The sequence below is a fragment of the Chenopodium quinoa genome, unplaced genomic scaffold (assembly GCF_001683475.1).
Source record: "Chenopodium quinoa cultivar QQ74 unplaced genomic scaffold, ASM168347v1, whole genome shotgun sequence".
In the NCBI taxonomy this organism is placed as follows: domain Eukaryota; kingdom Viridiplantae; phylum Streptophyta; class Magnoliopsida; order Caryophyllales; family Amaranthaceae; genus Chenopodium; species Chenopodium quinoa.
In genome coordinates, this window is record NW_018744151.1 from 1,409,436 (window position 1) to 1,436,990 (window position 27,555).

Consider the following 27,555-nt stretch of genomic DNA (forward strand, 5'->3'; position numbering starts at 1 on the left):
GCAAGCACGTGATCTAAGAAGAACAGTCAAAGCTTAATTAGAAGAAGTCAGCAACAAAGTATCTTCGAAAATCGAGACCAAAATCATTATAAGAATCCAACTCTCTTAACAAACTTTAATTTGGATGGATATCATCTTAATAAACTTTGTTCAAAGCATCTATAATATCTGATTTCCTCAATCTTTACCCTTAATCGTTACTCTAATTGGACAATTTCCTCATATCTTTCTCTCTTTTGCGCCCTTATTCCACAACTTATGAGATCTTTGACTTGGTCTACAAATTAACAAGCACTCAATATATTAAATTGTGTATCTTACTCAACGAACTATAGCTTAGCTAGCTAGTTTAATTTATTACAAAGTATGCTTATTCATCCCAATTTAATCATCACGAGAAGTTTTTCACATAATTTTTAGGTGATAAATTGTCGCTGATCTGACTTATCTATACTCGTACTACTTCATATACTTAGATAATGAATTTTTAAATGATCGATGATCCTAATTTTACACAACTATTGGACAATTTTGTGTGAAGATTAACTTGGAAATTGAGTTGATCGAGTTCTAATTTTAAGTTGTTTTACCTATAATGTAGTAACAATAGACGTTTTATACTCGTATATGCAAGATTTCTTACTTGTTTTGATATTCTCAAACTCTAGTCATGAATTAAACCGAGTTTTCGTATTGTCTTAAAATTCGAGCTAGTTTTATTATTATAGCAATCAATTTGTTCCATAAAATAGCATGCCTTGATTAATTAGATAACTATTACTAATAATCTGATAATGTTGAATCTTCAATGTTGAATGTATCCGTAAACTAACATAGCAATTAAAAAATAGTTGACAAATGACTTGAAACATTAAAGGACGAACTCCATAATCCCACTGAAGATATTTTGTTGGCCAAATCCACAACCATGAAATAACTATGTTAAAACAATTTCAAATCATTTCCTATATCAATCATGTCTAAATTTTCAAATACTAATACTCGTACTCGTTGTTTTCAAAAAAAAAAAAAAAAACTCATACTTGTTATAATATAAATATTATTGGAACCTAGCTAGTTAATTCAAATTCAAGTGAGGTCATCCTTCAATTAAAATGAAGACTTACCCAATAGTTCAAAATTAAGACAGTTATGGTCTGTTATATTCAGCTTAATTTCAGTTCATTTTACTTCAATTCATCCCCAATCAGTTCAGTTATTTTTAGTAAATAGGAATAGGACCTTAATTATGTTAAAATTAGGTTCTTAACTAGTTAGTCTAAGCATTTAATAGCTAATAGAAATCAATATTCGTAAATCGTTATGAGCTTTAATTTTTCACTTAAGGCATGTTTCGATTTATTGAAATCAAATGAACTAAACTGAACTGAACTGAATTGAACTGAACTGAATTGAACTGAATTGATTGAGGCTGAACTGAACTGGAGAATAGAGCTAAAATGAATTGATTATGAGAGAAGGAAATTAGGAATTGAATTGAACTGATTAGAGTTGAACTAAACTGAAATTAAGCTTAACAGAACAGACTCACCCTTAATCATAATTAAATGAATTTAATCGGCGTTAATGTCGTAGTTAAATGAACTAACCTAATGATCAATCTCATGTTAGTAAACACCATCACTCGTTTACCTTGTGCAATCACGTGTGCTAGGATAAGTCAAAAGCAAACGTAGCATATTCCAAATAATGTTGAATCATCAACTCATCAAGAACTACAATACAAACACCAAAGAATCTCCTTTATTCTTTTTTAACAAGGGATGAAAAAATCTTCTCATCCTTACCCAAAAAATAACTGCAACTTCAATATTATTGGACCCCTTCCTAACATTTTGTCACACTACCTTTTTCCTCCATTTCCAAAACTTTGAGATTTTTTTGAGATAAGAGTAACATGTAATTCATTACCAATATATCATACTATCACTCTTTTCATATTTAGTCTTACACTCTTCTTTACATAATAATCTTTCAAACTTTCTTTGATCTTCCTACTATCCTACATATGACGACCCTAAAGTACGTTGATAGAATTTTGCATGACCAATTGTGTACAACTTCGTGCCGGCATCAGTCTTGGCAGGAAGCTACCATATCATCACCAACCACTGCCACCGCCCTTCCGAGCTCCTCCGCCACCTCAAGTGTTATCGACACCGCCAACAACAACGAGGTGGTGAAGGCTAGGGGCGGTTCTACTATTATGAGAGATCAAGACTCGTTTCGGACTGCTATGTTCTTTAGCTGTTGGACTTGTTCCTAGTTAGTTGATTGATCTCTTTAGTGCTGAAACTGATGAGTTATGATCATATACATATATATCATATATGCTATATGTAGTATATTGATATGGTCAATTCTATGCTTTCAGTATTTTATTTTTTTTGCCTGCCCACTGAAAGTCACAAGACAGTGATGTAGACAAGATTTGATCTCAAGTTTTGGATTACGTAGCATCACTAAAACTTTTAAGTCTTTAATCAACTTAGCAAGTTAGCATCCACTTCAATAACTTTTTTTTTGTTGAAGATTTGAGATGTCATAGATCTACTTCAATTCTAGTGCATTTGCAGCTATGTTCAAAGTCCCATGTATAATTATATATATATATAACGAGTGTATGTTTCTATATTGATATTTTTAAAACTTTCTGGTTATTGGTTAATTAGTAGTATAATTATCATTGGTCAAGCCTTTATTCATACAATTTCTTTTACTGTATATTTTGTTGGTGTTTAAAGAGTCATAAGGATGGGTGATGAGAATCGAGCCTAAAGTCACCTGAAATTGGGAGAGGAGCTCTAACCATTTGAGCTATTCTATATAATACGGATTACTTTTTTGTTTCTTCCCTACTAATTAATGACTTGACTTATTACGAATTTACAATATTCATATTAGCTCTGATTTCTTTTTGTTTATACTAAAATAGTATATTGAGAACTAACATTATTTAGATATTGTTGAACCGGTCTTAAATCTCTCACTGTAGATTTTCAAAGTACTCAATTTTTATGCTACAATTGTGCATTAACAACGTAAGAAACATATAAAGTAATAATTGTGCCACAAATTATCAAAATCGAACTTCTTCATATATATAGTAATTGATATTCTCTTCATCCCTAAATTTTTACCCTATTTGACTTTTTACGGTGTTCTATACTCATTTAAAAAATATATCTCCATTATAAATGCATGAAGATAATACAAACTTAATATTAATATAATATGCAATGAGACAAATCAAACAAGATTACACATAATGATTATATTATTTCTTAGAGAAGGTATTGCGTCATTCCAAACTAACGAAATGCAGATTTTGATATACTCAATTACTGGATGATATTCTTTATTGGCTATATGATATGTCATTGTTGGATGATATCATATAGCCAATAGATGATATCATCTAGCTATGATATTATAGCCAATAGAGGATATCATATATATAGCCAATAGAGGATATCATACAGCCAATAGAGGATATCATATATATAGCCAATAGAGAATATCATACAGCCAGTAGAAATATCATCCAGTCAGTAGAGGATATCATCCAGTTAATTGAGAATATCAAAATCCGCATTTCGTCAGTTCGGACTGACACAATAGTTTATGTATTTCTTATACATTAACAAGAATTTGTGTTCAAAATTGTTATAGTTTGACTTATATATTGACAATAGAGCAAGAGAGTAAACTTCATAGCAAAGACAGCTCTCTTTAGAAGGAGCATTGCAGCTTGAGTGCTTGAAAAGTCGACATACAATGGATCATCCTTAAAAATTAGGCAAGAGATCAAATGGATTTGGTAGGAAATTAACCGAAATTGCTACAACACAATAACACTTCGTAGCTTACTACGAGTAAGATAAACACGAAATACGATGTGGAAACAAGTTCCAACGTCCAAGCAACGGCCTTCGTTCGTTACTTGCACTACCATAAACCATCACTTGATTGAATAAACCATTGATAGGGTGATGGGGTGGGACTTTTTTACCAAATTGAGCTTTTTTGGCAAAGTATTTACTAAATTGGTCTCGTGGCAAAAGTATTTCCCAAACTAAGTTTCTAGGGTAAAACGCTGTCTCGGACAGCGTTTTAAACCCAATTTTTTTTTTAAAAAAAATTTAAGACATAAAATTCTGTCTCATACAGCGTTTTATAGTTAATTGACTTTTTTGTATGTATTTTGCTAAAATATATTGAAATACACGTATTTTGTGTATGTAAAAAGTAAAACGCTGCCCGAGGCAGCGTTTTACTTACAACAAAAGTATTATTCCCAATTAAACGCAGCTGCAATTCGATATAAGTCCCGCAATATTGTACGGAGGAAAACGCTGCCTCAGGCTGCGTTTTATTCTGTACAATAAACGCTGCCTGAGGCAGCGTTTATTGGGGTTTTTTTTTTATATAAAATATGAAATACGAAGTTTGAGAAAAAAGTCAAACAGGTAAAACGCTGTCGAGACAACGTTTTACTTCTTGGATTTTTTTTAAAAAAAATCTGGGTATAAAACGCTGTCTCGGACAGCGTTTTACCCCAGAAGCTTAATTTGGGAAATACTTTTGCCACGAGACCAATTTGATAAATAATTTGCCAATAAAACTCAATTTGGTAAACAGTCCGATGGGGTGAGCGTGGGCTTATGGTTGTACCCACTGCTCGCCCCACACCCTTTTCAAACATAACCATCTATTTCAAATACCGAGTAGTGAGTATTAGGGAGTACCCAAAAAAATAAAATAAAAAATACCGAGTAGTACAAATATATTATTTTGTATATACGGAGTATTTATTTTTGAATATAATGTAGAATGAGTCAATGTACTAAATATGGAGTGGGTACACTTGTAGTCTGTATAGGTATTTCTATTAAAATTTTAAAATTAAGTGGATAAGGTGAATACATCAAGAACAAGTGAACAACAGGTGATACGATAATGTCACATGATCTTCACATTACATATTTATAGTTTAATTAAGTCTCCATATCACACCCAATTTTTACTACTCGTAGATGTTATAATAAAGTCGTATCATCTTCATCAATCTTCACATTACATTCAAGTCATTAAATTCTATTTTATTTTAAAATACAAGTAATACAATTGTTAAATTTCGAAATAATATGAAATGGGGCAACCCGAACAAGGAGGAGGAGAGTTTGGTCCACAAACAAGGTTTTGGAGCTTCCATACTAAAACCAATTGACAATAGTAGGAGGTACTCCTCTACCTTATAAAGTGAAATCATCTCTGCTCTTTCTCCAATGTGGGACACTCATAAGAGCAAGTTTAGTCTCAAGTCTTAAGACTTGGGGTGACATCATCAAATTGAGTCTTAAGATTTATACTTAAGATTTTTCCCATTTTTCTTCAAAAATCTCAAGCAAGTCTCAAGTTGAGTCTTGAAATTTCAAGACTCAACTTAAGACTTGAGATTGGGACCCACTTCACTTTTATTTTTATTATCCTTTTTTTTAACACTTTTCTACATATAATATGTCAAATAATTAAGTCTTAGGGATAAAGTGATAAATTTGTGTAAGTCTTAGTGAGTCTTAACAAGAATTTGATGACATCATTTTCAATGGGGACCACCAAAAATGATGTCATATCCAAGTCTTAAGACTTGGGGCTAAAATTGCTCTAAGTGGGATACAATGGGTTTCAACAACAATGAAAGCTTGAAAATAAAAGTCAAACTTTCTTGACTATGTTCTATTGGCGTTTGTCTTATTCCGTCACCCCATTTACTTAATACGTAGTATTTGGATGTCTCTGTATTTTTAGTGGTTCATATTGACTTTTGTCCAGTATTGACATTACTGCGTAACATATTTAATAATAATAAAAAAATATGAAATTAAAAGCCTTTATTTATTACTCACTTCATCTCTAAATTAAAAGCCTTTTTCTCTTTATTATGTGAATAATAAATGCTAGTATGAAGCTTTGTATTAAAGAAGTACTCCCTCCGTCCCTAAATTACATTCTTGTTTGAAAATTTACACGGGAATTAAGGAGTACTCCCTCCATCCCTGAATAAAGCTTTGTAGTCGATAGATTAGCTAATCTAGGAGTGGTCCTCGAAGAGAAGGTGTCTTATTTCATTGAGCCTCCAATTGAAATAAGGAAACTTCTTTGGGAGGACATAGTTGGGGTTACCTCACCCCGTTTTGTTAAGTAGGTTTATTTTTCTGCGTTTGTGTTCGGGATTATACCCTCTTCTGCATAAAAAAAAATTAAGGAGGAAATAATAAGACAAATAACAATAATTAGATAATACAATGGGAAGTACAAAACATTAAATATGTTTTTAGCGAAGATAAATTAGAGATTACTCATGACATGTCATCAATCCTTTGCAAAAAAAAGGACCAATCACATGCTCCTAATTGAAAATTTTTAACCAATCATATTCATTGTAATTTGGCACAAGGATTCTGAAAAATTAAAGACTGAAAAAGTACATTAGCCAACCAAACATTGAAACATATAATTAAAAGCGGAATGTAAATACTTTAATTATACATTAAAAGTACAACTGAAAAAGAGAGTGTATTTGGGATATTTAGAAGAAAAAAACTTACTAAAAATAAAAAGGTGGAATGTAATTTTGAAATACCCAAAATAAAAAGGAGGAATGTAATTTAGAGAAGGAGGGAGTACCTATTATTGATGATATTAAAAGTCAAAACTTTACATGGGCAAACATATGTACATGGAAATGAAACAATAAAAAAGATACTCCGTACATCAAAAGTGTTCTGTACAATAATAAATTAAACAGAGCTTTTTTGGTGCAGTAGGCCACACCGTGTGGCCTGCTGCCAAATCAGTAAAAATAACGGATTACGCAGTATAATGGGGTTATTATTCACTCGCATAACGGGGTTACTGGTTTTGTCAGGGTTACTTGTATTTTTTTTTTCAGGGGTTACTTGTATTTTTTTTTTCAGGACTTGTATTTTTTTTTTCAGGGGTTACTTGTATTTTTTCTTTCAGGGGTTACTTGTATGGTTTATTCAGGGGTTACTTGTATTTTTTTTTTGAGGGGTTACTTGTATGGATTACTTATTCAAGGGTTACTTGTATTTTTTTTTTCAGGAGTTACTTGTATTTTTTTTTTCAGGGGTTACTTGTATTTTTTTTTCAGGGGTTACTTGTATTTTTTTTTCAGATGTTACTTGTATTTTTTTTCAGGGGTTACTTGTATGGATTACTTATTCAGGGGTTACTTGTATTTTTTTTTTCAGGGGTTACTTGTATTTATTTTTTTCAGGGGTTACTTGTATGGATTACTTATTCAGGGGTTACTTGTATTTTTTTTCAAGAGTTACTTGTATTTTTTTTTTCAGGGGTTACTTGTATTTTTTTTTTCAGGACTCGTATTTTTTTTCAGGGGTTACTTGTATTTTTTCTTTCAGGGGTTACTTGTATGGATTATTTATTCAGGGGTTACTTGTATTTTTTTTTCAGGAGTTACTTGTATGGATTACTTATTCAAGGGTTACTTGTATTTTTTTTCAGGGGTTACTTGTATTTTTTTTTTCAGGGGTTACTTGTATTTTTTTTTTCAGATGTTACTTGTATTTTTTTTTCAAGGGTTACCTGTATGGATTACTTATTCAGGGGTTACTTGTATTTATTTTTTTCAGGGGTTACTTGTATGGATTACTTATTCAGGGGTTACTTGTATTTTTTTTCAAGAGTTACTTGTATTTTTTTTTCAGGGGTTACTTGTATTTTTTTTCAAGATTTAGTTGTATTTTTTTCAGGGGTTACTTGTTTTTTTTTCAGGGGTTACTTGTATGGGTTAATTCAGGGGTTACTTGTATGAGTTATTTATTCAAGGGTTACTTGAATGAATTACTTATTCAGGGGTTACTTATATGAGTTATTTCAAAGGTTACTTGTATGAATTACTTATTCAAAGGTTACTTGTTACTTATTCAACGGTTACTTTTAAGCCCCATACCAAACCGGATAACGCCCTGCAAGTAACCCTTGAGCAAAACTAATAACACTCTACAAGCAATCGCTAACCAAACCAGTAACACCCTACAAGTAACTCTTGAGCAAATTAAAATTAGTAACACCCTACAAGTAACCCCTAACCAAACCAGTAACACCGTACAAGTAACCCCTGACCAAAACCAGTAACACCCTACAAGTAACCTGACCAAACCAGTAACACTCTCACCAAACCAGTAACACCCTACAAGTAACCCCTAACCAAACCAGTAACACCCTACATGTAACCCCTGAGCAAACCAGTAACACCTACAAGTTCTCATAACCAAACTAGTAACACCCTACAATTTCTGACGTAGAATGTTTGATCTAAGATTCCACGAAGAAAACGAGCTCACATTTCTTTGGTTCTCATCAATTTCACTACTTTAAATGTTGTTGATGATTTTAAGGATAATTAATCACAATTTTTCACAGCAATTTAACACCCAATTTCTACAATTTCGGGCTTTAATTGCAGCAATTTGGCAAAGACGAGAGAAAAAAATGGGTGGAGTAGAGATATGATTGTTGGTGATGTGTGGTTTGGCTTGAAGAAGAAGCTAAGAAAAAAGGAGAGAGAAAATGGGTATAGTAGAGATATGGTTGTTGATGATGTATGGTTTGGACAAGAAGATAAGAAAAGAATAGAGAGAAGAGTTATGGTATTTTTTTTAAAAAAAAAATAATAAAATTTGGTGTGGCCAGCCACATACAAAAATTTGTGTAAATTAAATGGAGTAATTAATTTTTGAATGAGCATTGCTCATTATGATATTCTAAATGAACATATTGTCTTTCGAACTAAGCAAGACCTTTCTAGAATTGAACAAAGTTCTTCATAACAAGCATATTACAAGTCAACAACGCGTTTATCATAAGTGATGTGGCGGGGTTAAACTTAATCTCCACGTCATTGCCTACCTTTTGTTCTTTTCTAATTTCCCATATAAATTCACAAAATCTGCAATATTTTTATACAACAGTACCAAGAATCAACCAGTAAACACAAAAAAGCAATATTTTGCTATTTCAAAAACTTTCTTATAAAAAAAAACCTTGAATTTGTTAGCAAAAATATTTATTTTGTTCAAATACTACTATGAGCTTGAGGTACTTAGGGAGGGTGTTGTACCAAGCTGCAGGAAATACGAGGGTGGTGTTGCAAGGCACCAAACTAGACCAAGCTTCTTCTAAATGTGATTCTAACTTCATCATGTCTTTCAAGGATTCCTCCGGCTTAAACCGCCACACGAGGCGGTTAACCACCGATGCTAAGGTTGCTACCACCACCTCCGCGGATAGGCTTGCCGAGGAGTCTCTCCGGACTGTCTTGTATTTGAGTTGTTGGGGTCCATTTTAATTAATCATTCAATAATTATTCTTGTAAATATATATACTTCGTATATATTTGTAGGGTAATTTTTCTTTGTACGTACCTACGTACTTTTTTTTTTTGAAAGAAACGTACGTACTTGTATATTATCTTAATTAACTTTATTTCTATTATTACTGCGGAATTGTGTATAAATATTACTTCAATTCGAATCATAATATAAATATATAAAAGTGCATTTATTTTTGACATTAGCAATATTGATGACGATGTCAAGTTTGCAATAAAAACTAGTTTGTGGCTTGGGCGATACTTCGGGTATTTAACTTACATTATGTTTAAATACTTGTAGACATTATTATGTATAATTGCTTAATTGGTATTGAATATAAAAAAAATAACATCTAAGGAAACAATCATTAGTATGTGATTGATTTCTTACAAATTAAATTAATTGAAATTTAATGTGAAGAGATTTAGAAGTTAAATTCTATAGGAAAATTAAACACGAGGGTTAACATATGAAGAGTCTTGAGTGATGATACGTTGGATGACACATAACAATGACATGACGCCAAATCACATTAAGGGAATAATGACACATGACAATAGCATGTTATCCCTTTGTGTTTTAATAATATTATTATAGAGAAGCATAAATGAACTTCTAGCAAGCAAGGTTGGTTGATCTTCCAGGAAGTATTGCATAGAAGTAGTCAAGTAGTTAATTACTTAGATTATTTGTAAAATTGCAAATCAATATACCACAAAATATAAATTGATAAAGGCTAAAAAGCATTCCCTTTTTCAATTCGATCTTCATACCTCTTCAAAATCACACACGATACGATATGATATTGACATATGAGACTATGATCAGTATTCACATGCACAAATCTAATATAGGCATTTATACAAATTTAATATCTGACATTAATGAACCTACTCCGTATTATTTATAAGGATCTTCCTGAATGAGCTATATCGCGTCTAACTGATTAAGTAGCCTTTAGAGCATAAGGCCTAAATTTCTTGTTCATCCCTTCAGCTGAACTATGAGGATGGGTGAGTATGCGTCTCCATCCTTTATTATGGGCAAAATTGGTTAAAGGGTGAGTCAATTAATATAATTATTATTCTTTTTCTTATAGAAGTACGTACAATTATGTTTGAATATGATACAAACAATCAACATTATAACTGATGCTTAACTTAATTTAATGTAAAATATAGGCCTTTTCAACTAACTGTATTATCTTAGTGTATACTCCATATTTTCAAGCTTGCCATAAGGTACGGAGTATTCTTTGTAAAATATACCGAGTATAAGTATTAAACAAGAGTAGTTGTATTACAAACGTTGGCATATCAGCATTGTTTTTGGATGGGAGGAGTAACAATTAACTAATCAATTTTTTTTAAGAAAAAATTTAGGTGAATCGGACTCACAGTGAGTCCAATGTATATGTGATATTTAATAATAATCTAATATCTGACATTAAATTACTAATGTCAAATATTAGATTATTATTAATATCAGAATATTAAACTCATGGTGAGTCTGATAAACGCTTTTATTATTTTATTTTCGAACTTGAAATATGAAATATTACTACATTAGGTTGTTTTTATATCCGGACAAATGCCGAATTTGCAAGTAACATTATCTACATATTCTATCTTTATTTATTCTTCATTCATTCCTACCACACAAAACTTTGCACCTATTTCACCAATTACTACATACATACCCCAAACATTCTTCTACAATCAACACAAACGTCCATAATGAGCATACTCAAACCTTGCAAATACTCCAATTACAATAACCATAATTCATCATTATTTCAGTCCATCAACTCTAAGTTTGCATTAAAAACGATAAACACGGTTAGATTTTATAGGCCAAATGTTAATAAACTTTGTACTGTTAGAGCTAGCTATGCCGGCGGCGAAGCTCGAAACAATGAAGATGGAGCTGAAAGGAAAAGCTTTCTTTCTCTAGAAGAGGCCGGTTTAGTAGAGATTTCTGGTTTGAGTGTTCATGAACGTTTCCTTTGCAGATTAACGGTATGTTTTTTTTCTCCTCTTTCCTTTTTGTTTTAGTAAGGGTATGCTTAATTTGCTAAGGTATACTTGTTGGTGACCATAACTTTTTTTATTTGAAATACTATATCCGTTAAATATTATGTGCAACTTTGGAATATTTTATAACGAAGGTAGTAAATTAATTCATTAATAAAAAGTCATACAACATTTATAAATGAAATATAAATTAACAATTACATAAAATTAAATGGTATACTTAACTTATTAGTGAGTATGGTGACCATAAGTCTATAACTTGTACACGTTGGTCGGGAAAAAAAAAATATATATAATAAATTGTACTAGGATTAACCTATATGTCTCAAATTCAAATCAATCCGGAGTATGACAAATTTTGTGATTTATTTCTTGAATTATATTTTATCTTTTAATACAAGTATATCAGATAGGTACAAATTAAATATAATCATGAAGGTAAAATCCAATACAACTAAAAAATTGAATTTTTATTCTTAAAAGAATGGGTTCAATGTGGATTATAATGCATATTAAAAAAGTTGATGTTTTAAAAATAAATAGGGTAATGATAGTTTAAAAATTGAAATGATGTGGCAGATATCATCTTTGAATCTACTGAGAGTGATAGCAGAGCAAGAAGGATGTTCAATAGAAGAACTAAATGCAGGAAGAATTTGTGATTGGTTCTTGAAAGATAAGCTCAAAAGGGAGCAGAATATTGGCTCCGCTGTACTCCAATGGGATGACGATGACCCTTTTGCTGGCCAATTTTAATTACTTTGGTGTATTACTAATATAATAATTATTATTATCATATCATGGCATTTAATTTCATCAATTTTTTTTTTTTGTTTATATAGTCTTATTCCGATCCATACTAATTTGACATGTTAGAACATTATCAGTGAAAAAGTGTTACATGACATCCTAAAATAGTTACTCGCTCCTTCGGGAAAAAAAATTGAAAAAATTTGTGTATGATAGATACTTCATGTACTTCGTATTTGACTAAGGTTATGCAGGCATATATGACGTGATAATCATAGTTATAAAGATGACATTGGCCGAGTTATGACACGACATGCCGTAGCATGACATGCATGCTAACTTATCTGATCTCTTATTAGGTCATGTTCTCTCCGCTTTATAAAAATAAAGTAAAACAAGTTCAATAAAAATAAAATAAGTTAAGTATAAACAAGTTAATAAGTAAAATTAATTTAAATATTCAATAAAAATCAAACTTTCAAAAACAAATAAGTTTTAAGTAGTTTAATGAATTTAATTTCAACAAAAATTATCCAAATTTAATAGAATTGGAGACCCCTAGATGACACGCTGAATTCACCCTTTTTAAAATTTTGTTGGCTTTGCCTTTTGCCATTTGCACACTACATTTATTTCATGTTTTGGAGCCAAGAGCTGATCATTTTATTAGAAATTAATCAAGATATCGAACCATTTTCTAGCATTGTGATGCACTTGCTATACATGCACTATTAGAGGCTTAGAGCAATAACACTAGGAAGTTTTTGGACTTATAATTTCATTAGTACAATTTAAGCTACTATCATATATAGGGCTGAGCAAAACTACCCGAAAAACGGTCGATCCGTAACCGTTCCGAAAATTAGGGTACCCGATCCGATAACCATAACGGTTCGGGTACCCGTTTCGATAATTTGTTATCGGGTATGGTTATAGGTATCATTTTAAAATTAACGGTTACCCGATCCGATCCGATAAGCATTTTTTTTTGCTTTTTTTCCCTACTTAAATCTATTAATATAAATCTAAACTCTTACTTTACTTCATAATCACTTAATAATATCAATGATTAGTAATATTATTAATAATTTGGTCAAGATCATATGGTATTGTTTTTAATCAGTTGTAAATTATATCATAATAACTATACAATTAAGTTTAATTATCATTATTGGATATCTTATTGGGTACCCGACAACCGATCCGAAAATCCGGGTACCCAAACTTATTGGTTCCGGTTATGGGTATCAATTTTAGTGATTTTGGTTATCGGGTACCCGAACCGTTAATACTAACGATACGGGTACCCGTCTCATGCTCACCCCCTGATCATATAGTATCAATTATCAAATATCAATATCACTTAATAAACTAAGCTAAGTGCACATGTTGTGCAATATTGCCTTAGCTTGCATGCTTGCTAGCTTGGCAAATTTTAAGGGTTCCAAATAATATATATCCAACAATCCCGGGTAATATATGTATCCATCTGAGATTTAACCGTTGTGGCTTATCATTGGAAGGGTAATTATTAATTTAAAATAATCTCATCTTGAAAATTCAGCGTGGCACAAAAACCTACACAAGTTGTAACCATTATTTTTATGCCGTTAAAATTACTCTTTTTCTTTTTGTAATTGTTATACCTACTAAAATCAAGAGAGCATACCAATTTAAGTATAAAATATGTTAATTACATTACAATAGAAAAGTAACAAACGTTTAGGCCACCTAATTATTCCTTTAAAGTAAGTAATCAAGCACCTCAATCAATATTGTGAAAACTACTTACCTTCCAAATTAGAAGACTTTGCAAGCTTTCAACTTCAGTTTTATTAAAAACCCTGTGGTTTAAACTAATTAATAACTTGTCAATTTTAGCTCATAAATGTACCTCTCAATCTCTACCAAGTACCAACTTTCATTTTTCAACTACCTTTCTATTTGTCTATTTCGATTGCAAAAACATTTATTTGACATTCAACTCCATTTATACTACCATTCCAAATTTGTTAAAATGTGATTCGTTCAAGTATCACCTATACCTATTTAAACATTTATTTTGTAACTTGTTTATCAATTCTGAATTTCTGATCACTTGTCACCATTTGTCATAAATTAAACTATCACGACAAGACACAAATTAAATTCAAACACCGAATTATATATTTGTACTTCCCATAACTAACCTAATTAATCTCTCAACTTCCGCCGAATTATATTGAAGTATATATTTTTGACAAAGCGGATTGTATTAGTTTTAAAATCTCATGTTTTAACTAACAATTTTTCAACAACCAATACCACTCACCTCACCATTTTAAACTAGTTTTATTGCACTAAAAATACCACCTAAAATGGTCTATGTTAATAATTTCAAACAATGTCTATTTTAATAATTTCAAACAATGTTGAATTTTTGATAATAAAAAAACAAAAGTTTTGTTTGATTTTTGAAACCAAATTAGCAATGCATGGTTCGTGCAGGCGGATGCACGATCCACATGGTGCATCTCTTCCAAAAAAAGCGGAAAGAACATTGCATAGAAATATAAAGAACATTTAGTTAAGTGAAAAGAACATATTATAGAATTGTAAAGAACATTGTATAGAATGTAAAGAACATTTCGTTAAAGTGCAAATAACATGTTATAAAATTGTAAAGAACATAACGTGCAATTAAATAATGTTCTTTATCTTCATGTTCTTTGATTGTCAGAATAATGTACTTTTATTTGTGACATATGTTAATTGTTTAATTTGAAATGTTCTTTGAATTTTGTCTTTAGATTATGGTGGTTGAATAAAAATAATGTTCATTACATTATATTATCATTAAAGGTGATAAAAAATTCGGGTCGGGCTGGGCTATAACATAATATCTCGTGTCCAAAAAACCCGAAAAATGTAGTGGGTTTTTCGGCTTTTTTCGGGCCGAGTTTGGATTTTTTAACTAAAAATGCATTTTTAGGCTTGTCTAAACCCGCCCTATTTTCAAGTTGGATCGGGTCGGGTCGGGTTTGGTCGGGCCGAAGTTGATCACCTCTAATTATCATGTTTTCAATTAATATTACGGATGTTCTTTAGATATATATATAAAGAACGTGAAGTTGGATGTTTTTTTTACAAAATAGGTATATGTTCTTTATAAAACAACTATATGTTCTTTACAATACAACTCTAATTTGGATTTTCGGTTTTTTTTCGGTCCGAGTTTGGATTTTTTAACTAAAAATGCATTTTTAGGTTCGTCTAAACCTGCCATATTTTCGGGTTGGATCGGGCTGGGCCGGGTAGGGTCGGGCCGAAGTTGATCACCTCTAATTATCATGTTTTTAATTAATATTAAAGATGTTCTTTAGATATATATAAAGAACATGAAGTTGGATGTTTTTTTTTTACAAAATAGGTATATGTTCTTTATAAAACAATCATTACAATACAACTATATATCATGTTCATTATCAAAAAACTATATGTTCTTTACAAAATAAATGTATATTTTTTACTGAACAACGAAATGTTCATTTCGCGTTTTTGAAGAGAAAACGGATGCACGGATCATCGTGCATCCGCGTCCATAGAAAAAATTTCACCAAATTAGTGTTGGATTAGTAGAAAGTTAAAGTCTAAAACCGCAATCTCCTCCCTCACACAGTCATCATCATCATCTTCCCCACTCCCCGGCCCACCATTTCCTTTTTCTCTCTCCAAAGTTGAAGAAAAAGCAGAAACAACTCAAACCAAAAAGTCTTCTTCAACTCCATTTTCTCTCTCCTCTTCCAAAATTAAAACAACCCATTTCAATTTAAAACCAGCAAAAAAAACCCAAAAAAATTGAAGGAAAAATAATCAAAATTGAAGCTTTTTAAATGGTGTAAAAATGGCGATAACTGAGGAAGGATCTGAAGGAGGAGGAAAAGTTTGGGGTCTTTTTAAGATCCCATTTCGTCAAAATAATCCCTCAATTTCATCTTCTTCTGTAACTTCTGCTAATTCTGTAATGATGCAAAGTGGTCATAATCACAACAATAACAATGGTGAAGGCTCAAATTCTCAACCTGCTGCTCCTTCTGTTACTTCTGTTGCTAGATCTTTGCTTCCTACTCGACGACGTCTTCGCCTTGATCCCTCCAACAAGCTCTATTTCCCTTGTATACTCTCTTTCTCTCTCATTTGACTCATTTCCTCAAGTTGACTTTTTAATTTTTTAATAGAATTTTTTATTTTGTGTTTTTGAGCATTTTTGTGAATTGGGGTTTTGTTTTAGTGTTGATCATGAATTTTAATTTTGGCAAATTTTGGTGATTATGTTCTTGTGAAATTTGACAAAATACAGTTGTTTTTCATGGAAGTAGGGCTGTAACATTTGTTTTACAAAAAGAAAAATAGGGTTATACATTGTATGAATGTTGTTCTCAAATATTCACATTGCTAGGGCTTTGATTGATTGTTGTATTGTTTGATTGACTAAGTGTTGGTACTTGGTTGACGTTGGATGACTATTTGGTCTGAATTTTATAAATTCACCACAAGTTGATGTCATTCAAAGCTTTGATTTTTTCACCCTGAAATTGTGCTTATCTAGAATTTATTCATTGTATGAGTTCATAAAATTATAAAAGCATGACCTAATGTTAGAGTTTTGAGTGCGCGTTGCATGTTCCAAATTATGTCGTATCGGATTAAGGAAGGTTCCATACTTTGATTGAGGGTGAAGGGTGCGTGCCGCTTGGAGTAATGATAGGCTGTGTTGATGTTTCTGCCAAAGATAAACTGGTTAATGGTCTCCTGTCGTTAATCTCTCCCGTTTGATTAGACATAGTCAAGACATTTGATTCTAACTTGACTTGTTTGATTTGAGTATTAAGTATTTACTGGTGTAACTTCTTGAATGAAAATATTTTAAATCTTGTTCAACTTCATATAGGTTACACTTCACTATATGCCATGAGTCATTATAACCCTTTACGTAGAAGCTACCACGAGTCTTTGTATGCAATATAAGTCTAGTGCACGTGTCACACAATAATTGATAATGGAGTTTTCAAATTATAGTGGGAATTGTTTTGTAGAAAGAGTCGGGCTTTGCCTGAAGCTATTAATGTCAGATATTAACTTTGTCCTCTTGGAAACTTTTGGTTTGTAGCAAGCTACATGTATTTGCATCTCATTGTGTCACATACATACATTGACGGTTCGTTTGATAAGCAATCATAATTTGTAGGAACAAATCTTATTTTTGTGTTTGGTTTGTAAGAAAAGGCTATGTTTTATTACCTTGGTACTGAAAGTATAACCTCAAACTTATATTTCTCTTAATAGTTTTTTTTAATTACTGAATACCACCTATTGATTGGTAATGTATGGTTGTGAAGATTTATTAAGGAAATGATTTGGGGATGTATAATCATTACCATGAATCATGATGGCATGAGAATTTCCTGATAACATTAATTTCATTTACCACCACATACCAAACAAGTTGCGAAATTACGGCTAAATAACCATATTGTAAGAAGATATAACAGAGTGATTACAGACAAATATGCTAGTTTTAGATTTGTGCATATAATTTGCATATTTAATGAAAATGCAGTTGGTTGTCTTTTGATATCTCAGGGCACACTAATTAGATAGAGTGGTGAAAGATGGGGTAAATATATCACTTATACAAAGTTTGTTTTGGTGAAAATTAATGTTAAATTCATAACTATTTTGTTTTCTTTTGAAAATTGTTCTTGATGGAAAATGTGGGCGTCTTCTAGATTCATTTCATCTAGTAAGGTTGTGACTGAGGGAGTTTCTATAGCTCTATATGGTATCATTGCTATTTTCAGATTGAAGGTTTTTAATTTAAGAGGTTGTTCATAAAAAAGCCTGCTGATGAGCTTCAAATTAGTTTACCGCACTAGTCTTATCTCATCCATTGTAAAGTGGCAACTATAAAATCAGTGTGACTTATGCTGATATCCAAAAACTTGATCGTAGTTTTTGAGAAAACTAAAATTTAAATTAGGCAATGCTTTTAGCTAGCAATTACTCATAGATGCGTACGAGGATTGTGGGAGTGGCTAAGCAAGTGTTAAAACATAGGATAAAGAGCAGTGTGAGGATCATGGAGAACCAATTTGGCTTTATGCTAGGAAGATCAATTGTAGTCCTTTAGGGCTGTGGAGACATTTCAACTCATAAGATAACTAGTGGAGAACTATTAGGATAAGAAAAGGGTTCACACAAGTCTTCATTGATTTGGTGAAGGCCTACGAGAAAGCTAAAATTTAAATTAGGCAATGGTTGTAGTTAGCAATTGTTGATAGATGAGTGTGAGGATTGTGGGAACGAGTGTTTAAACAAAGGATAAAAATAAGTGTGTGGATTGCGGAGACCAATATGCCGTTGTGGAGTTGAGGCATTTTAACTCATAAGATTACTAGTGGGGAGCTATAAGGATTAGAAAAAGGATTTGCACAAGGTTCTCATTGATTTCGTGCAGGCCTATGATAAGGTACCAAGAGAAGTACTTTGTTAAGCGTTAATAAGGAAAGACATTTTATTGAAATATGTTAACATCATTAAGGATGTGTACTACGAAGTTACCTTGTGCGTTCAAATAATTGTTCCTTAGATAAAAGAGTTCTCTGTAACGTTCAGAAGTACAATGGTCCGGCGAGTCTACACTTAGCCCCCTTTTTTGGCAATATCTATGGACGAATTGAAGAGTTCAATTCAAGAAGTTATACTATGGTGCATGATGTTTTTTAATGTGACAATTAATGAGAGGAAACAAGGTGTAGGAAACAAGTTGGAATTGTGGAGACATAATTGGCAAGGCTTTGTGTAAAACAAAATATTTGTAGTGTAAGTTTAGTGCAATAAGAAGTTTGGGAGGCAAGGGAGATATTCTAGGACGGTAGTATTTGGATGTGAGTAATGTGTAAAGGTTCTGAATTCTTTAAATCAAAGCAGCGGGTGATAGGTTCCCATGTGGTTAATCCTATGGCTTATGTGAATATGGCTTGCCCTATTGAAGGTAAAATACTACCGCGCGCAATTAAACCTTCCTATGTATGGTACAGAGTGTTAAGTTGTGTAACATTGTTACGGAGTATTTTCAAGATGGATGTGGCAGAGATGCGTATGCTTCAATGGACACGTGGTATATTAGAAAGGATCGGCTACGAAACCTTTGTTGTTGTTGTTAACCATTTTTTTTTTTTTTTGCAAATAACCTGCTTTGTTTTAACAAATTTAAAAAATACAAAATATTACAAATAGGTTTACAATTATTCAAAATCCCAAAATATGTCTTAGGAAGGATTTAAATAGCTTAGTTGTGATATTTGTTTTCTACTTAGGGCTCGTTGACATTTACTTAATTTCAGCTCAGCTCCAAGCAGTTCAGCTCACCTCAGCTCCAAGCAGTTGAGTTCACCTCAACTCCAAGCAGTTCAGTTCAACTCCTAATTTCCCTCTCATAAAATATTCAGTTCAGCTCACCTCAGCTCCAATCTTCAGTTTAGCTCTAATCAGTTCAGCTCATGTGAACAGGCCCTTACTCTGTTTCCCTAATATTGCAATATAGGGGTTGGACACGGATTTTAAGAAGAGGAGAGAGATACGAAGGAACAAAGATAGGGACCCATATGATGAGGAGGGAGAAAGAGAGAAGACATGTGCAAATAGAAAAATGTTGCAATATCTGAAAAACTTTCTAAAATGGTAATTGTTATAGTATTAGGGGAACCGAGGAAGTGTTATATTAAATTCAAGTAGTTTAAAAATAATATTAGACTTCTGATATAATTTTTTTTGTTCGGTATATTTGTATATAAACCCCTTCTATTCGTTAAAATCTGATTTTTCAAAAATTTCAATCCGATCTGATTTGATTTACAAAAATATATTCGATTTGAATTACTGATTTGGTTTGGATTAGATTTGATTTGTTTGTTATTTGAATAATGGACACGACATTACGTTTCATACACTTTCGTTTACTTTAATCCTTGTGTATTACTAGGTTTTCTATGTCACTTATATTTAATTTATTCTGTTTCTTTTCCCAGACTTTTTCATTTAATTTTCACATCTCTACCGTGTACTTGGTATGTGTTTTTTTTCCTATTCATAATAAATAACCTACTTAATTTGTTTCTTTATAGTTGCAACACTTCTCTAAAATGGAAATGTCACAATAGTTGCAACACACTATAAAAAAAAGAGTTTAATGGTGAAAATTGTTCTATTACCTTTATTTAAAGCTCATGACCCACTTGATTATACTTATAACAACCTCTTAACCCCATTTTAAGTGTATTATATCATGTGAGGTCCACTTTTCTTAAATACTGTGATAAAGTATTATTTATAACATTGCTTTTATTTGTCATCCTCATTATCTATCCCCTTGTGTTTTCTCTAGCCTAGCTTTCTATGATCTAACTTTCAGACGCTGCTTAGTTTACTTGAACATTTCACGGACGATTTCAAATGATGCTTCATTTTATCTGACCCCAAAATTCTTTTGGGATTAATGCTTGTTTTTTGCTGTTTAATATACACAATCTACTAATTTAGTATTATTAGTTCTGCCACTTCACTAGTGTACATAAAGTCACAAACTCAGCTTTCTTACTTCACAAGTGGAAAAATAAGCTCTAACACACTACATTGCTCATGGTAGAAAATCAAATTTTCTTGATAGAAGAATAGCTGGAAAGATCTCTGAGATGGTGAGTGAATGTGGATCTACGGGCTTTTCTGTGTTTGGGAGAATCTCAAATGGTGATTTTATTCTCATTATAGTTACTGACTTTGGAGTAAAAAACCAGGGGTCCCAACATCCATCATCGGCTGGAGCCAGGCCACTGCTATTATCAGCACATCAGTGACCTAATTCTTGCCATCCTTCTGAAAAGGGTAGATTCAATCTTTCTTTCCCACTCACTCTGTCTTGCTCTCTCTCTGTTTTGTTTTAATCAATCTCTTCGCTCTTCCTGATGGGTACTTCACCTACTAAGTACCCTAATCACACCACAGTAAAATTGTAGCAGGGTATAGGGCCTTCTCTGATGGCCTGCTATTCGTTCTGATTAGGATCTACACCGATGAGTTATGGCAAGTTGGCAACGTATATCTTGATGCAAAGATTCGTTTCTATTGCTGGAAACTTCTCATTAATCACTATGCTGTCTGAAAAGTTATCTTCTTCGTTCATCTTGAGTTGTGCTCATAATTCAGTATTCAGATTTATCACCATATATATATATATATATATATATATATATATATATATATATATATATATATATATATATATATATATATATTTAAATTTTTTTTATCTGGGCATTTGAGTATTTCTATGCTCTCTTTCACTTTGTGTAACTGCGTGCATGTGTGATGTGTTTACTAGGGTTATTGGTGATTGCCATGCATATCTGCAATTTTACATGTATGCCGGTGTATGTGCAAGGCTTGCTTTAGATTCTGGAAATTCTTTATAAGTTCTGTTGATTAGGACAGAAGTGTCTAAGTTCTGTTTATTGGTGAATGCCATGCATATGTGCAATTTTCCATGCATGCTTGGTGTATGTGCAAGGCTTGCATTAGATTTTGAAAATTCTTTATGAGTTCTGTTGATAGGAAAGAAGTGTATACGTTCATATTTGAGAATACCAATGATGTCCTTGAAAAGCATTACTCGTTACTTTTTTAAACCAAACCTCTCTCTACTTCCTACACTGAAATATCTCAAAGCCAACATTACTTCAACCAAACCCCTCTGGAGTTTCTATGACTAGATGTGCAAAGTGCAAACTGCCCATAACTTCATTAAAGGTGGCTGTTTAACCTGTTTTTTTTTATCTTCGTTGAGAGCTCCTTGCATCCTAATCTGATAACTAAGTAGTTCTCTTTTTATCTTCAGTGGTCACAATTAGTTGGACTACCCACATTTTACTGTTACATAAAAGTTACCGTGGTCTGTTTGTTAGGGTCTTAGGATTGAGGGGGGAAGTGCAGGAGGGCTGTTCATGATAGATTCAATATGGCCTGAGTGAGCCTCGCTGTATTTAGTGCTGCGAAGCTCACTGATGCTCTTCATAGGAGATCCAGGGTTGCATGCAAATGCTGATTGCTAGCTCAATAGTGACTCAGGGCTGGGGTTTTGTGGAAGGGAGAGCTTGATAGGGAAGATGGAAATGAGATAAAGAATGGGAGGAACATTTAAATGGGGAAGGGATGAGAGGTTGTTTCTTTTTCTATATAGACCAATTTTATGTAATTGTTAGTTTAATATTTATGTTTTTGTGGAAAGCTGTGTAGCTCTAACGCCCACTTTGTCCGTCTTACAGATGAACCTGGCAAGCAGGTTAGGAGTGCCATAAAGATTAAAAATACAAGCAAGTCTCACGCAGCTTTCAAGGTATGGATGCTGACTTTGAATAGATTGTCATTTGACATTTTTACAGGCAACAGATTTGTACCCCTTTTGCTGCAATTATTTTGGATCTGGTAATTGTGCTACTGTTTAGTGGTTTATGTGTGGTGAGTCGTCAAGTCCTTCTAAGCCAAAATATGAATCTCAATATCTCATGATTGAATTCTTTGTTTCAGTTTCAAACAACTGCTCCAAAAAGTTGTTTTATGCGTCCACCAGGAGCTATTCTTGCTCCTGGCGAGAGCCTCATTGCGACTGGTATAAATCCCTTACTATTTTTTTTCTCATATCTTTGCAGCTAGTGTTATTTATTTATTTATTGGAATCTAATCAGTATTCTTTTTGTTGTACATGGATTCGGCTAGTTTTTAAGTTCGTTGAGCATCCAGAGAACAATGAAAAGCCCTTGTTAGAGCAGAAGAGCAGGGTGAAGTTCAAAATCATGAGCTTAAAGGTGAAAGGACCGATGGAATATGTTCCTGAAATGGTACGTCTATACTGTTTTACATTTGAAGATGTTTTTCCATTTCTTTTATTACAATATATAGCTACTTTAAATTTAAAGGGTCCAAAGACTGAAATTGCTGTTTGGTGCTCTTATCTTGATGGGATATGTTATATTGAATAGTTTGTGTGATTTTTCTCTCAGATCAGCAGGTTTAGGACAGACTAAAATGTCTGACCATTGACCTCTTTCCCGAAATTGTGCAGAATCCAGTGGCATAGACAGATTTTGTGAAACATTTTTTTTCTTTGTTGGGTAATGTAGTAATTCTTTTTTTTTTTTTTAATGAACATGCTGAATGTAGTTCACTCTAAAAAGGTCAACTGCAACTTTCAGTCAGTTGATTTTTTCCCCCTTTTTTGTTGAACATAAATGACACTCTAGTTGTCCTGTGTATTTTTCTTATTCTCTTCTTCCCTTATATCCATTTTCCTTTTTTTTACTCCCGTAATTTCTCTTCCCTTATCTCTGTGTACCTTATTTTTTTCCTCCTGTAAGCTAGTAGTAATTCATAAGCCTGGGTTCCTATTTGTACTAAGCCTAGTACTTCATTCTCGTTGCTGCTTCTTCAACTTGGAGGATTCCTCTCTTTAATTTTCTTCATTTACTGCCAAGTTTAAATTTTAGGCTTTTTGATTCTCTAAAACTGCTTTTGCTTCTTTCACTGTCTCACACAAAGATCAAATGTGAGCTCCAAACTTTATATTTTCTGTTTTTTTTTTTTAAGAGAGAAGGTGAAGTTTGAATATCAAGCTATTGTGGCTTGTTTCCATTGAGAGAAAGGTGCCGGCTTTGATAATTTTTTGAGCCTTGAAGGTTGCTTCTATGGATAGATACTGTTACACTAAATTGAAATGTGTAGGCCATTAGAGCTTTGTACTTGCTTTATCCAAATCAAACATGGTTCTTCCAATCTAGGAAAGATTGAATAGCATTGCCAGTATAATGGAGAAAATGTTAAAGAGGAAAAGTTTATGCTCAGCAAACCATACAACATTAAAATAAAATTGAACCATAAACATCATAACACTTGCTCGTTTAAGTACAAAATTAAACAGCAAAGTCCTAGTTTCATTTCCCAATATTTTCAAATGTATAAAGCTTGATTTAGATTGTCTCTAATTATACTATTCAGTGAATTGGGTTCTGTAAGCTTAGTTTGCCAGAGCAATGCTTCTCATGTACTTTGTTCATATGTTGTATGGGATTGTTTGCTATGCTGGTTCAGGTTTTTAAAATCAAGGAAGCCTTATGATTAGATCTTCTTGAACGTTTTTTTCCTTCCGCGTCCATTTCGTGTAATATTTAAATAAAACTGTGTATCTTATCAAATTGTTTATCACTTTTTCTCTTTTATGCAGTTTGATGAGCAGAAGGATCAAGTAGCCATAGAACAGATACTGCGTGTTATATTTCTAGACACAGAGCGTCCCTGTGCAGTAAGTGCTCTGTTTTCTTTTTGTTAAACTACAAAAGTGCTCTGTTAGAGCTGATCATGGTTAAGCAGAACCACGTTTGGGCAATAAATAATGCCCAAACCTGTTAAACTCAAGCTTAATTCTAAAGTAGTCTAAAAAGCAATTCTTAGGCCGTACCACACCCCAAAAAAATCCTTCCATTTTAGGCCATCCTTAGCTGCAATTCGGGCTGAAAAAACAGCAGCCTCAACCCAGCTTGAGCTTTGACTGGCTAGTTATAATCTGCTCTACCTCACACAGAAAACACATAAATGTGCACGTTTTGACTAAAGCACAATTGACGCTACAGACATGGTCTGTCTCTAAAGCAGTTTTTTGCATTCTTTTGTTCTGTTTCTCAAGGCTTTTGAAAAATTGAAGCGCCAATTAGCGGAGGCAGAGGCAGAGCTTGAAGAACGGAAGAAGCCACCAGAGGACACTGGGCCGAAGATCATTGGTGAAGGACTTGTTATAGATGAATGGGTGAGTTATAATAGAACACAATTCTGGTTTTGTGAAATTTGTTCATAGCTGGTATTGCACCCATATGCTCAACTTCTGTCTTGTCATGCATTTTTACAGAAAGAGAGAAGAGAGAGATACCTTGCTAGACAGCAGGGTGAAGGAGTGGACTCTACATAAAGAAGACAGTCCAATTTTTCAGTAATCGCAGCCCTGAGGTTGAAGTCGTAGCGTTTGATCTCACAAGGCATTGTGTATTTGTGGCATCACCTAGGATTGTACTATAAAATGAGATGGTTGTTTAGGAAAACATTGTCATTGAGTGCTTGAAAGGCTGGAAAGGGTTTGAGGAAGTTGCCCTAGTCAACTTGTTATTTACCTGTAGATAAAATTGTAGCTTTGTACTAAGGAGAAATGATAATTGGGTGTAAGAATGTAATCAGACTATATTTCTCGATCGTGTTGTGAAGATGTTTTAAAATAAGCTAGCTTCATTTATTTCGTGATTTCACTTTACTCTTTAATTCGAATAAAGTGTTATAAATCTTATTTGGTTCACCTTTAGGTTTCAAGTACGAGGTTAGGAATCATTGAATCAAAATACATAGTAAAGGAAGATGAGGTGAAAGAGTAGTATTTCACAACAGAAAAGAAGGCATATGTGATATGTAGAACACAACAACAACAACAACAACAACAACAACAACAAAAAAAAAATCTAAAATATTATTATTACAAATTACTAAAGGTTAAAAGTGCAAATACAATAAGTAAAGGACAGGAATTGCAAGGTTTTTAACAGTAACATAAAACCTTACATTTCCAATTTTTGGTCCAACATATTTTATAACTTGAATTTGAATCATTGATCTACTTTTTGTTTATAGAAATACATGTAATTTTATAATTATAAAAGGCATGTAAAACTTGTGTACTTGTATTGGCAATTTGATTTTGAAGAAAGAATGTTAGCTTGGAATCTTTGATGATCAATATTGTTGAGAGGTTTTACATGTTTGTCATTCTATCATCTAAATTATGAAACACACTTCAATTCTTCTTTTAAAACCGTTCAGATTTATTAATCATTGATGCAAAGTAAACGAAACTACATAAATGTACGTTTATTCAAGCTAAGTACGTATCAAATACAAAATACAACACATAGCTAGTTAGATAGTACTTTTGTCATGCTAGGAATAAGATAGAGCACGTATATGATACATTACTCACCCTCATATGTCCTAACACAAGACTTCATTCACACTACAAATTCGAAATAAGCTACTACATCAACTATAGATCGAAATACTCCGATCCCAAGTACCGTACCATTGGCAATGCAATCGATCTTACGAGCAAGCCCAATCTGGATATTTAATCCGCTTACACGTAAGGCCTTCACAACAATCTGACGACTGTCGACAAAGCCCATATTTCCTGCTGCAATATGGGGACGGCTCTACGACCATTGCCAGCTTTGGTTCGTCCAAGCCATAATAAGCAGCAAGTTGTTCCTTTCCGAGTTCATGTATTATAGCCTTCATAACTTCCGGGTTTGTCTCGGTGGTTGGTTGCAACCTGCCGAGCATAGGACCTGTGTGCAACATTTTAAAAAAATTAAAAATCATAATAAGTATATACGGAGTAATTAATTAAATAATTAACACGAGTACTCATGAAGCAGAAACTAATTAATCCAAGATTTCAACACGCTGGATCTTGATACCATGTTACAATAATTGCTTTTGACGACTTTAATCAATTAAGCTAAAAGACGGAAAAAAAAATATATATATACCAGCCATAGTGAGCATAAAAAATGCTAAGAGAGCAAACTTCAAAGTGAACGAAAGTAAGTGATTCGCCATGATTTTCTTTTGCACTTTTAAAATGATTTTAACTGATGATGATAAAGAATTGGAACCCAGAATATATATAGTAGTACTACTTTTTTTTTTTTTTTTTTTTTGAGGGAATATATAGTAGTACTACTTATTATTCACTAAATTTGTAAAAAATTAAGAGATGACTAATTTCCCTATTATTTAATCATTGCAATCACGTTAAATTAACTAATCGATATTATTTTAAAGACCTTGCGATACTCGCAATTAATATTTTACTATCATAAATCTACGTGAAAATAATTCGAATCCGATGGCGTATTCACATCATATCTCTTGCACCTTCCATTTATTTAAACAAGCTAAGAGCAATATAAAATCTATTATGCTTGATTTATCTACTTTTTTTTTTTCTAGAAATGGTATCCTCTGTATTATGATTTTAGAAAAAAAATATAGTGAAAAATTGTTGATAAAAAACAATTATTTTTTTAATAAAAAGAGAAGAAATGAGTAGGGTAATTTGGGGATAATGAAATTTATCACCCAAATGCCCTTTCACTTTATATATACAAACTAAGAGGTACACACGTAGTGTGATCCTCTTATGGTCT

General features: G+C 32.6%; 3 protein-coding genes across 3 annotated transcripts; 2 read left to right on the top strand and 1 right to left on the bottom strand.

The window, feature by feature from the left end:
* The first annotated feature begins 11,053 nt into the window (after positions 1-11,053).
* LOC110693751 lies at positions 11,054-12,313 on the top strand. Its single transcript, XM_021870922.1, has 2 exons — positions 11,054-11,461; positions 12,056-12,313. The coding sequence occupies exons 1-2, from the start codon at positions 11,180-11,182 to the stop codon at positions 12,230-12,232; spliced, it is 459 nt and encodes a 152-aa protein (XP_021726614.1). The 5' UTR covers positions 11,054-11,179; the 3' UTR covers positions 12,233-12,313.
* A 3,554-nt stretch (positions 12,314-15,867) lies between these two features.
* On the top strand, positions 15,868-25,605 carry LOC110693518 (vesicle-associated protein 4-2-like). The gene is made up of 7 exons (XM_021870635.1): positions 15,868-16,380; positions 22,585-22,655; positions 22,847-22,928; positions 23,036-23,157; positions 24,537-24,614; positions 24,996-25,115; positions 25,215-25,605. The coding sequence occupies exons 1-7, from the start codon at positions 16,110-16,112 to the stop codon at positions 25,272-25,274; spliced, it is 804 nt and encodes a 267-aa protein (XP_021726327.1). The 5' UTR covers positions 15,868-16,109; the 3' UTR covers positions 25,275-25,605.
* Positions 25,606-26,215: 610 nt separating this feature from the next.
* Positions 26,216-27,555, bottom strand: LOC110693752. Its single transcript, XM_021870923.1, has 2 exons — positions 26,896-27,555; positions 26,216-26,691 (listed from the first exon to the last, which is right to left on the bottom strand). Exons 1-2 carry the CDS (start codon positions 26,963-26,965, stop codon positions 26,447-26,449), a joined length of 315 nt encoding a protein of 104 aa, XP_021726615.1. The 5' UTR covers positions 26,966-27,555; the 3' UTR covers positions 26,216-26,446.

Coding starts and splice junctions, on each gene's coding strand:
- LOC110693752 (XM_021870923.1), bottom strand. CDS start 26,965: ATGGCGAATCACTTACTTTCGTTCACTTTGAAGTTTGCTCTCTTAGCA. Junction 26,692..26,895: donor TTTTATGCTCACTATGGCTG/GTATATATATAT, acceptor TGTTGCACACAG/GTCCTATGCTCGGCAGGTTG.
- LOC110693751 (XM_021870922.1), top strand. CDS start 11,180: ATGAGCATACTCAAACCTTGCAAATACTCCAATTACAATAACCATAAT. Junction 11,462..12,055: donor GTTTCCTTTGCAGATTAACG/GTATGTTTTTTT, acceptor ATGATGTGGCAG/ATATCATCTTTGAATCTACT.
- LOC110693518 (XM_021870635.1), top strand. CDS start 16,110: ATGGCGATAACTGAGGAAGGATCTGAAGGAGGAGGAAAAGTTTGGGGT. Junction 22,656..22,846: donor AGTCTCACGCAGCTTTCAAG/GTATGGATGCTG, acceptor TCTTTGTTTCAG/TTTCAAACAACTGCTCCAAA. Junction 24,615..24,995: donor ACACAGAGCGTCCCTGTGCA/GTAAGTGCTCTG, acceptor CTGTTTCTCAAG/GCTTTTGAAAAATTGAAGCG.